The sequence below is a fragment of the Oryzias latipes genome, chromosome 14, assembly GCF_053564925.1.
Source record: "Oryzias latipes strain Hd-rR chromosome 14, Olatipes_Hd-rR_3.1".
Lineage (NCBI taxonomy): Eukaryota > Metazoa > Chordata > Actinopteri > Beloniformes > Adrianichthyidae > Oryzias > Oryzias latipes.
Window position 1 is genome coordinate 11,759,257 of NC_136250.1, and position 11,564 is coordinate 11,770,820.

The 11,564-nt window shown below is 40.3% G+C and overlaps 2 protein-coding genes across 24 annotated transcripts in view; both read left to right on the forward strand.

The window, feature by feature from the left end:
- Positions 1–7,270, forward strand: part of synj1 (synaptojanin 1) — a 25,374-nt gene extending 18,104 nt beyond the window's left edge. For 19 of the 23 annotated variants that reach the window (XM_078931134.1, XM_078931138.1, XM_078931133.1 and 16 more), the window contains 4 exons: positions 831–883; positions 958–1,147; positions 1,901–2,220; positions 3,833–7,270. In XM_078931134.1, the coding sequence (XP_078787260.1) occupies positions 831–883; positions 958–1,147; positions 1,901–2,220; positions 3,833–5,032 (1,763 nt within the window). In that variant the 3' untranslated portion in view covers positions 5,033–7,270. Of the gene's footprint in view, positions 1–830; positions 884–957; positions 1,148–1,900; positions 2,221–2,640; positions 2,665–3,832 lie in introns of all 23 variants that reach the window. The other 4 variants (XM_078931146.1, XM_078931147.1, XM_078931148.1 and 1 more) reach the window with 1 other exon arrangement.
- Positions 7,271–7,430: 160 nt separating this feature from the next.
- Positions 7,431–11,512, forward strand: cfap298 (cilia and flagella associated protein 298). The gene is made up of 8 exons (XM_004076209.5): positions 7,431–7,584; positions 7,812–7,966; positions 8,154–8,321; positions 8,590–8,657; positions 9,265–9,423; positions 9,547–9,678; positions 9,803–9,898; positions 9,968–11,512. The coding sequence occupies exons 2-8, from the start codon at positions 7,828–7,830 to the stop codon at positions 10,076–10,078; spliced, it is 873 nt and encodes a 290-aa protein (XP_004076257.1). The 5' UTR covers positions 7,431–7,584; positions 7,812–7,827; the 3' UTR covers positions 10,079–11,512.
- The last annotated feature ends 52 nt before the right edge of the window (positions 11,513–11,564 follow it).

An 11,564-nucleotide genomic window follows, 5' to 3' on the forward strand; every position in this document is an offset into this window, starting at 1 on the left:
TTGAACAGGAACTGCCTCTCATGCAGCTCAGAAGTGACTGGTGTTATTGAGGATGTTGCTAGTCTCCGGAAATGTGTTTTGTTATTTGCAATTCAATGGAAATTATACACATATTATTTAGAGAAACTCTTAATACAAAAGACTCCTTTTATATTCGTTCCAAATAAACCAAAACAAGTCTAGGGCAGGTGTAGCTCTGGAGGTGATGTTCTATTGTAATTTGAAAGGTGGTGAACACTGTTTCCAAGTGTCTTCTCACCCTCGGCTGGGGTGTTTGTGTTCAGGCTCCCAGAGTGTTGTCCCTGTTTGTCCTCTGGCGTCTCTTGTTGCGGGTCCTCCGAGCTGCCTGGCCTGGTGTTCCCACGTTGGGCTCATTGGACCCGGGGGTTGGGGGACTGTGGGGCGGGAGGTGCTGGGGATGAGTTGTGCTCTTGCTGCTTAGATGCTGACACCCCACCCAACACGAGGGCAGGGCTGACGGCACCTTCTGGGTTCTCTCTTTTTTAGCTTTTTGGTATAATTTCTATTTTAGTTGTGTTTGTTTTTCTGTATTTAATAATTGTATTGCATCTGTGGGGATCGGTATTTTTGTGATCTTGTTTGTATTTATGGACAGCACCTTGAGCTGTTCTTTTTACATGAAAGGTTTCTACAGAAACCAAATTAATTTGAAATGTAATTAAACTGCAGTTTATTTGGAAAGATTTTAACCCTTGATGTTCTGTTCCAATTCTTTCTTTTGTTTCTATTTTCCCTAAACTTTCAGTCAAATTATAAATGATTGAGCTTAACCTCAAAGTTTATCCTGAAATGTGTTTGTTTCCTTTTAGGTCGTGGACAAGCTGCTGCTGGGGCTCCAGGACCTGGAGGAGCTCCCAGACCTGTGAGCGTACATGCAATAAATAACCACATGAATTACAAGGGAAACTTGTGTTGGAACCAAATTTCTTTTTCCAGAATATTCCTCCTCGAGCTGGAGTGATTAGTATGCCCCCTCAGTCTCGCCCGCCACCTCCCTCTCACCCTGGAGCACCGCGGCCCATCCCAGAGGTTCATCCGGGGGCCCCTCGGCCGGTTCCAGATACTCATCCTGGAGCTCCACGCCCTAATCCCAGTGCCCAAGTCAAACCACCAGACCTTCCTTTGGGTAAAAAAATATATATATATTCATAAAAATTCAGTGTACCAAATTATTTATAATCAACGAGAGATTACATATGATTTTTTTATTTTTTTATTTGAAATTTCCAAAAAATCGAGCAAGCAGGGCTGGAAAGAGAATATGAATACTCTGATATCCATAATCTATTCCAGAATAATGGAGTACAAATATTTAAGATGTCTAAAATTGCTGACTCATGATCTTTATAAATGTAGAAAGGTCAAATGCACTTCGGACAATGTAATCATCACTCTAAAATCGCAGAAAAATGTACAACTTTAAATATATAAACTAAACAAACCAGATGCACTACTGTAACCAGATGTAAACAAATCTTCAAAAGTAAATGTATCTTTTTTTTTTTGTAGATGAAAAATTGAATGTGAAGTTCAGTTTACTGGTCTAAATAAAAGCATAAATGATTAAATGTTTTATCTGAATTTGTATACATCCAGTAAAAAGACAGACATGCAGCAACCATTCAGACATAATATAGTAAATTGTACGAAAACCGTGAATAGTTGATCTTGATTTATGAATCAAATTAAATCGCCACCTAAGGGCAAATAGCAAATATGAAAAAATGCTTGCAAGTCAAAATCAGTGTGTCAATGTTACTTTGCGCCATAAAAATGTAGGTTTTTAAGAAAATTGTGACGATGGGGCATTATAGAAGTACCTCTAGTTTGCTTCAGGTCTAAGTAAACTTTTCCTGCACTCTCTTGTTTCTTCTCTCAGGTCCTCCTCCATCAGGACCCCCTCCTGCAGCCCCCTTTACTTTAAAACCCCAGACTCAGTCCCCGCCGCAGCCTCAACCTCCCTCATCTTCTGCTCAATCACAACTCCCTCCGCCCATGCAGCCCACACTTGCAATTCCTCTGCAACCACACCCGCCCGCTGCTCCTCCAGCAGCAGCTCCACCTGTGGCCGCTTCTTCCTCCACCACCCTGGCTGGACCTCAGCAGGGTCTCGCCTCCCCCAAACCTCCACCCCGTTCCCGCTCCTCTCATGCTCTGCCACCTGATGCTGACAAACCCGAGACAGCCCCAGCTGCACAGGTGGGTGCCAACTTCATTTTAGTAAAATCCTGGAACATAAGCAACATAAGATTCGATTTTTTTTCCCTGATTGCAGATAGACACGGGCCGGTGTGACCCTCTGACACAAATACACTATGGCTGATTGAGGACAACCTTAAATATATTGTTTTTGTAACGGATTATTTTTTTGCCTTTTGAACACTATTCAAACTAAGAGTTTTTTAACTAAAAAATGAAAAAAAGGAGACATTTACAGAGACCATTTTTGAAACCGGACCATGCCTTCTGCAAACAAATAAGCTAATAAAGTTTATACAAAATAAAAACGGACGCCTAGAATTTAACTTGAAAGATTCCTAGATTCAAACTAAATCAGCTTAGTTTTTGGTTTTTCTTCCTGCTTCTGTCTTTCTGATGTATTTGTTTCTTTCTCGCAAGCTGGAGAAGCCGTCAGGGTGAAAGGTACTTGATATAAAACCACTTATCTGCCTCGCCCCCATAACACTCCAGCCCTCTGATTTTCCTCAAATTCACTCATTAACCACATTCCATATTTTTGTTACTGTTTTTGCATTGTTTTTATGTGGATGTATTTGGTCAAATGGAAAGCTTTGTGTGTGTGTGTGTGTGTGTTTCTTTGTCACATCTCCTGAGTTATCCTGCCATGTGGTCACTGTAATGTAAAGAGGTAGACTAGAAAGTAGTGAAATTATATCTCCATGCATCAAGTATTTTTTACTTAACAAGAAATCTTATAAGGCATCAAAATCTAGAACCAAAAAATAATAACAAATGAGCTAAAAAAGTTAAGTGTTAAATAGAAAATACAGCCCAATAAAAAGTATTTCTTGCTAACTTAAAACGAATGGTTTTTATTTTGAGTTTTATTGTACTTAATTTTGATTACAGTGAGAGAGAAAAAACAGTGTAATAAGTGCAAATGACTCATTTTAGAACAAAATGAGAACATCATCTTAGTACAATTAGGCCCATCTTAATAAAACATACATTTCACGGTTTGTTATAAAATAATAGCAATGAATGCCAGTCTAACTAGTTAACTTTTATTGAACTTTAACATAACATCCTTAAAATTGAAAATAACAGTGCAACTGGGGTTTTTATGAGTCTTAAATCCGGCTTTTCTATTGTCTAGAATATGTAGCAAAAAGCATTTTGACTCATTTTAGTCACAGTTTTCTGATTTTTACATCTTGACTCTTAATGAGACAGACGGTTCTCGACAGAAAGAATTTTGAGAAAAGCTTAGAAAGATGATTTTAAACGATTACAAAACGGGTCAAATACCTTGAATGTCCAAAAACTAGGTTTGAAATCTTTACAAGTATCAAATAGTTTGCTGTTTTGTTTAGAGTGCACACATTTATGGGCCTCTTTTTAAATTAAGTCTATTACTTTATACTTCGGTAGTTCACTTGAAACTTGCTAGAATAAAAAAACAAACATTAAGTCTTCATGTCAGCCATCCGCTTTATTTTTTACATTTTTTTTAATGTTTCTTTTCAAAGGTTTTTTGTTTTGCTTAACATTGTGTCTCAATGGAAGGTACTTTTTTGTGTTTCCTCAGACTCTGCGGTCAGACTGACATTTCTTTTTTGTATCTTTGTAGACAAATGGATTGAATGGAATCCAAAGAGAAGCACAATGGAGGCCTGACCTTTTTGACACGCTCGCATTAGACTTCCACTCGTCCTCTTCTCCCTCCTGGCACAGCACTCAGTCACTGAGCAGAGGCTCCTCCCTCCGTGCTCCACCCTCCATTCCTCCATCGGTGTTTTCCTCCACAACGCTGCCATCGTCTTTCTCACACCAGCCCTCTGCTCTGTCAGACCTCCAGGCTCTGGAGTCGTCATCCTCTTCCTCGCTTTCTACCCCGTCGCCGTTTGCCTCTTCCTTACTCCCGCCTCCGCCGGCGCCGTCTCGCAGTAGGTCGCAGGAGACGTTGCGTGCCTCCCCGAATGCTTTCATGACTGACCCCCTGCCAGCCCGACCCAGCAGCACCAATCCTTTTACTGGACCTGTGACTCAGCAGCTCCGCCCGCTCACCCCAGACTTCAGTTTCCAGCATCAAGCAAGCCTTCAGAAAACGTCCTCTGCTGTTACTCCACCGCTCGTCCCGACCCCCGCACCAACCACCCAACTCAAAAAGACCATGTCCCTGTTTGGACCACCCTCTAATCAAAATTCCACATCCCTGCTTTCTAACCGTCCTGAGGCAGCGACTGCCCCCCGTTTGCCTCTGGCTCCGCCTTCCCTTCAACTTTCCCTTGCATCTCAGCCCCAACCATCTTCCTTAGGGGCAATGCCAAAAAGTCAGTGGGTGACTTTTGATGACGAATTGGACTTTTCATCCCAAGCTAAAACACAAAACCCAGTCTTCCCATCTACTTCAATTTTATCTCAAGCTCCAGCCCAACCCTCTCGCTCCGTGTTTGACTCAGAACGTGAGTGGTTATCTTCTGCCACTCCTTCCCTGACATCTCAGAAGCAGATCCAGCCTTCTCGCTCCGTGTTTGACTCAGAACCTGAGTGGTTATCTTCTGCCACTGCTTCCCTGACATCTCAGAAGCAGATCCAGCCTTCTAGCTCTGTTTTTGACTCAGAACCTAAGTGGTTGTCCTCCACCCCTGCCTCTCTGGTGTCCACACAGAAGAACCATCCTTCTCGCTCTCTGTTGGACTTAGAACCCGAGTGGTTATCTTCCGCTCCTGTTCCCCTCGTATCTAAACAGCAGAACCACCCTTCTCGCTCTGTAACTGACTCCGAGCCTGAGTGGCTATCTTCTCCAGCGGCATTTTCACCAAACTAGAACTGTAACCAATTCATCCAAGCTCCCACAGGAACACGCTAACCGCTGCTTCTTCTTTAGGGAGTCCACAGAAAGATAATATTACCCTTTATTATAAGGGCCATATTACAGATATGTATAGATCTATGATAAGAGCGTAAATGTACGTATGTGTGTTTGTGTGTATGAACCAGAAGGACTGTATTTTAAAGGGCATATATCAATCCCCTCTGAGCCACAGAAAAAGGATTTCATCTTGAGGCAGAACAATGGATGGATGTTTGCAACAGCCACGTTTCCTTCATCCCTCAGATTTCCACGCGCTTTGAATTGCTTTACTTGTATTTATTGCAGCAAATACGTGCCTGTGTGTTGACAGTGTGTTCTATCAGTATATCTAAAAATCACATGTGCAATATCAAGACACGGCATCTGCAGCCTGTGAAGGGTTCACTGAAACAGCTTTACAGATGCTTCATGTGACTCGAAGCCATCCTCATCCATCACTTTGACTCATCTCATCAGAGTTAAATCTGAAGGTTGTATGGACATTTTTCTTTCGATCCTTTCAATGTTTACTGAAGATTTGTTCTGTTTGCACTCTTATGTTGCTACAAAGTGACTCAATTTTGTTTTTTTATCAGTTAAACTAAATCGCCACAGGACTGATGCTCTGTAATATCATCCGATTGTTGTTTTCTCTCTATTCAGGTCGGCATTCTTTGTCTGTAAGCTAATATCCTTGGCCCAGCAGTATTTTTGGGGTCCATATCTGAAATTATACTTGGCATTCTAATGATAGTGCAACACTTTCTCATGGCAATACTTGCAAGAGGAGGTACAACGTAACCGATATGCACTGACACGCTGTGTGCACTGTCCTGCCCCTGCTCTTATCAGCAGAGCTGATTTGGAGGAGATGCTGCAGACAGAATACACAAGCTCAGTTCATTTCTATTCTTGGTTTAGCCAAAACATCCAAGCGTACAATCATAAACCGAGGACAAAGCATGTGTGCGCGACTGTCTGTGTATGTTTATACAGTCAAACGATGGCGGGACATGGCAGGGAACACCATGTCACGCAAAATAAAGAGGGCACTTTGATTTTACTTTTAGAAAACACATTTACCATTTCTAAGTTACAGATACTATAAATACCATGTAATTGTCGCTGTGGTAGGATGTGATGTGCTGTATTTACAGGTGCAAGTTTGTCTGTTGTGTTTGTGTTTGGGCGTGTGCAGATTCAAGACTGGACCAGGGCTTAAAAGTCTTTTCTCTCTCGAACTATACGCTGCGTGTTTCCTTGCAGATTTAAAAACTCCACCTGCTCATGAGACCATGATGTAACCGTTCCAGCTGTAGCCGTCCCTCTTGCTGTTGATTGGCAAACTGAATGTCTAAATGTCTTATATTCCTCTGTAACAGCATGAAAGGACAATTCCCCACATCGACACCTTGATGTATTACTGTTTTTAGTTTTCCGGTCGGAAAGAGTTGCCAGAAAACCTTTCCAGCTAACGATTTTCAGCCACGCTGCAACCAACATTCCAGTGATGTGAACAGAGTCTTGGGTGTTAAAACTCCTCCATGTTTTCAGATCTTCCTGTGATATCTATCCACAGCCGTTTATTCTTGTTTAGCTCATTTGTCGCGCAATATTTTTAGTTGGAAGCGATGTCAGTATTTCACGATGTACTTGGCCTAACGTTTTAGATACTATTGACAATTCAATAAGCAAATTAGGTCCATCATAGCACACAAAAGTCTGAGATGACATTTCCCCTGACCTTTGGAATTGGATAATTTGTTATAATGGATCACGGAGGATAACAGATTTATTCAAATACCAGCCAAGTGTTGCTTTGTGCTATTTATTCATCACAAAAACAGTTATTTACTGAAACATTTGAAATGTACACGGCTACATTTTCTTACACATATTTATTTACATGTGTGCAGTAGTTACTGTAATCAGCAGTAAAGATAAAAAACTAGCCGGCGCTCTGTGTCATGTCATAAGTTTAAGGAAACATTTCTCCTTCAGTGAAGTTTACGCCCTCTCCTATTGTTATAACCCATAGTAAACAAGAGTCTGTGTTGTGAAATATTCTGTATGTATTTAAATACATAAAGCCGTAGTTCATGTTAATATCTAATGTTCCATATTTAATGTGCACAGCTGACGGCACATTCATGTATGATGCAGTTTGTGTTGTATGTATGCAAAAATAAATCTATGTCAAATTGAGACAAATTTTTACATTTTATGTTTGTAGTTCTGGTCTTAAAAATCCACAGAAATATACTTACCATTACCATTGTTGAACAGCCAGAAAAGGGAGGAAATATAGAATTTTAGTTTTAACTGCAGTCCTGCAATACCACTATACCCCTTTAGAGGGTGCTGCGAAGCTAATCTTGTGCTGAGTGGATCTCCCCTAAAGGAAGAAGAAGGATCAGCACAGATCAGCGGACAGTTAAAAAAAATGTTTGCACTGATTTTAATTACCGGTGTAACTCTGGTCTGATAGGTACAGAAATATTTATTTGTTAATTTCTTTTTCCTGGGTAAGTTTTTCTTTTTTTTCAGTGAATCATTTGAATCTTAGCCTTGGAATCTCTGCTACTAACCCTGGTTAGCTGAATGCTAGTATTAGCTTCGTTCTTTCTGGAAGTGTCTGTGCTTCCCTGTTGCCATGGTTACCCAGCTTTTCTGAATACAATCGCTCTCATCTGACCCAAACACACTGAGTTCATTTCTAATAAGACATTTGTTTGGAAACGTCTTTCTGTAGGGGTTCGTTTGTGAGGATGGTGCAGCTGCACGTGAAACGCGGACAAGAAAGCCAGTTTCTTTTCAATACCACTGCGCAGGCGCCTCTGGAAACCGTCATCCAGCAAATTACTGCCATTTACAATGGAAGACTGAAGGTGGAGAGACTATGTTCAGGTAAAAAACACCTCAGAGCAAATATATACCAAGTATGTTAGCTTGTGCAGCAACTCCAAGGTATAAATATATATATTTTTTACTCGCACTCTATGGTTGTCTTTTCTCTGGAGTTTCGTACAATAGCAGATGTGGGTGTGTCTGACTCTGCATTTGATCCAAACAATGTTCTTGTGTTCATCCTCAGAGATCTCAGAGCTTGCAGATCATGGCATCATGCTGCCACCCAACATGCAGGAACTGACAGTGGAGCAGATTGAGGAGCTGAACCTGAGGGATGAATGGGAAGACCAGTGCATGCCCAGTGGAGGGGCAGTATTCAAAAAGGATGAGATTGGGAGAAGAAATGGACATGGTGAGAATCACTCTTTAGATTACATCCAGTGCTCTCTTTCTTTTTTTAGGAAAATTGGGGGTCCACAGTAGCTCTATTGTTCAATAACAATTATATGCAAAACAATTTATATTTATGATAAACCAACTACGGTATATAGGAGTAGTAGCTAATGTTCATGATTGAAATTCAACCCTGAAAAATTCTACTAACATTTTCCAAGCATATTTAATTTCTTTTTTGAGTGTTGTAACATCCTTTGCTAACTTCAACAATCTTGCCCCTCAAGCTCCTAATGATAAGATGAAGGAGGTGTTGATGAAGACAGTGGAGGAAGCTAAAGCACTCATCTCAAATGTAAGTCTTCACCTGATAAACCCACTACGATCATCTTTTGATCTATTTTAAAAGCGTTCCCTGTGGTCTTTAAATAGGATTATGCTGTTTTTAGCCTAAATCTAAAAACCTGTGTCATTTCCGAGGACATGGCGTCTGCAGAGTAGCAGTAGTTCATTAGAAATTCCCGCCTCTCCTTTGTTGAGAGCTCTCTGTTTACATCGGGGTGTCAGAATCCAGGCTTGAGGGTTTTCCAACCAACCTACCATTGAAGTTCCTTATTGGCACTGACACACCTGATCCAGGTTATCAGCAGCAGATGACACAGGATTTCTGGAGTCCAACCCCTAAGGCCTGGAGTTTGATACCCCTGGTGTACATGCTCTCCGGCTAGCTTACAGCTCATCTTATCCCCAACATAACATTACCAGTGCAACAAAAACGGCAAGCAGTTTTTTTTAATAATAGTCAGAATTTAACCTTAATTTTCTCAATATATGTCCTTCACCATCAAAAAAATGGCACGAGAACATGTTAAAAACGCAATTTCATCAGAGTGGTTCTTTAAAATCTCATAACTTCTTAGCAAGACAAGATGATCATTCATGATATTCTCCTGATCTTGCAGAAGCAAATTCCCGCTAACGTGTGTGTCACCATGGAGATGGTAAAGGAAGCACTGGATCAGCTGAGGGGTGCAGTCACCATTGTGTACCCCATGGGCTTACCTCCTTATGACCCCATAAGGATGGAGTTTGAGGACCTAGAAGATCTGTCAGGGACTCAGGTGAAATATACGATTGAATTTTAGTCGAAAACTGGCTTGTCAGTTATTGCCTGGTTGTTACAAGGAAATGCTTTTGTTCTTGTTATAGTAAAAGGTAAATATTTCCAAAAGTCAACTCTTTAGGCATCTCAGCAGGTTATCACCAAGGATGAATGCCAGCTGTGGTGGGCTGCCAAAGAGTTACAAAGAGGGAAAAAACTGCAGGATTACATCGGCAAAAATGAAAAGACAAAGCTTGTGGTCAAAGTCCAAAAGGTTTGAATAACTCCAAAGCATTTCTATTATTTATTGAAAACATTTAGCTTCTCAATGTTTTTTTTCTTTATGTTGCTGTAGTGACTTTTAGGAATATTATTACCTTTGTTCATTTTGATTTCAGAAAGGACATGGGCCACCAGCTAGAGAACCTTTAGTCACGAACGAGCAGCAGAAAGAGATGATGAAGCATTACTACAGAAGGCAGGAAGAACTTAAGGTGAATTACACCTTCTACAGTATGTTGCTGCTCGTGCTGTATTCAAACTCTCCTCTCTACTTTTTTTAGAAACTAGAAGAAGCGAATGATGACAGCCACCTGGACTCAGAGTGGGCAGACAGACAAGCGCTCAAGCGGCAGTTTCAAGGCCTCACTAATATCAAATGGGGGCCAAGATGACGCCCACAGCTACAGTATTGTGACCCAATTTCAACAGCTTTGGATGCAGCTGGGTATTGTGCCTTATTGTGGTTAGAAATCTGTTTCATTTTGCTGTTATTTGTGGTGAAATTGATTTATTTCCTTCTCATCTATCTTGTTGCAGAATGACATTTTTACTATGTGTAATAAATAAATAAATAGATTCTAATGTATTTGTTTTAACCCGATGCAATTTGGTACCTCTTAGAATGCTGGATCATGGATGTCATGCCCTTCCTTTCTTTGTTTCACAAAATAACTTATGTTAAAGTCAGATCAGATCTGGTTCAGGAAGTTGCCTCATAGTGGTAGTGGAGGGAGGAAAACCGTGAGCAAGCTGAGCATCTGACTTCCCAAGCACATTAGGGTATAAACATTAGGGGAAATGTAACAAATCTGCACAGTAAAGAGGGATGTGTAGTTTGCAGATGAAATACTACTAAAGGTCTATGACATAAATAATTGTATTTTAACTTCCATTGTCCAACCAAAAAAAAAAATGGATCTGTTTGAACACGCTGCAAAAGATGCATTTGCAGCCGGATCGGACCCAAACAGTTTTTCAACAATTACACTTTTATTTTTATTTTTTTTAAAGAGTTGGGTGAGATTGCATTTGCCAGTTTTATCACATCTTTTAGGGGAAAAGAAGAGATTTGTTTAACTGATAGGATCGCATTTGCTAAACAATTCCTGCTCTCGTTTGTCACAAATTTTATGGCCAATTGTAGTTTTAAATTAAAAATTAAATTTTTGTTTGACCCAAATGGAAAATACTATCCATCCATCTTCTAATTCCTGTTTTGTCCCTTTCGGGGACACGGGGCTGCTGGAGCCTATCCCGGCCACTTGTGGGCATAGGCAGGGGACGTCCTGGACAGGTCGCCAGTCTGTCGCAGGGCCACAAAACACACACCCATGCACACTCACACCTAGGGACAATTTGGAGTAACCAATTAACCTATGAAGCATGTTTTTGGACGGTGGGAGCCTGGAGTCCCGGGAGAAAACCAACGCATGCACGGGGACAACATCCAGACTCCACACAGAAAGGTCCCCCATAAGTGTTCTGGTTCAGGTCCCCAGTGAAATTCCTGAGCAGTGTGATGTCATAAGCAGTGTTTCATGTATTGACATAAATGAAACAGGTTTTTTCTGTTGTCTTTGAAAAGTGAATTTAACCTTTTATTTAACCTTATTTTAACCTTTTATTTAATCTTTTTATTTTAAATAGCATTTTTAACTTGTAAATTGGTTTTTTTTCTCATGATTGTACACATTTATTCTTGCAAAAGTTTCTCAAACTTTCTCATAATTTTTGGAATCAATTTTTCCTTATAATTTTCATATATATTTGTACTTTACATTTTTTGTTCTTTTGTGTTTTTCATTAAATATTTATATTTAAATCAATTTAATTTAACCTTGACTTTTATAACTCTTTAATCAGCAAGAGAGCATCGAG

What these genes read in the sequence shown, in the direction of transcription:
- cfap298 (XM_004076209.5), top strand. Translation starts at nt 7,828, where the DNA reads ATGGTGCAGCTGCACGTGAAACGCGGACAAGAAAGCCAGTTTCTTTTC. An exon ending in TTGTGGTCAAAGTCCAAAAG is followed by an intron (nt 9,679 to 9,802) that starts GTTTGAATAACT and finishes TTTTGATTTCAG; the next exon opens with AAAGGACATGGGCCACCAGC. An exon ending in GAAGGCAGGAAGAACTTAAG is followed by an intron (nt 9,899 to 9,967) that starts GTGAATTACACC and finishes TACTTTTTTTAG; the next exon opens with AAACTAGAAGAAGCGAATGA.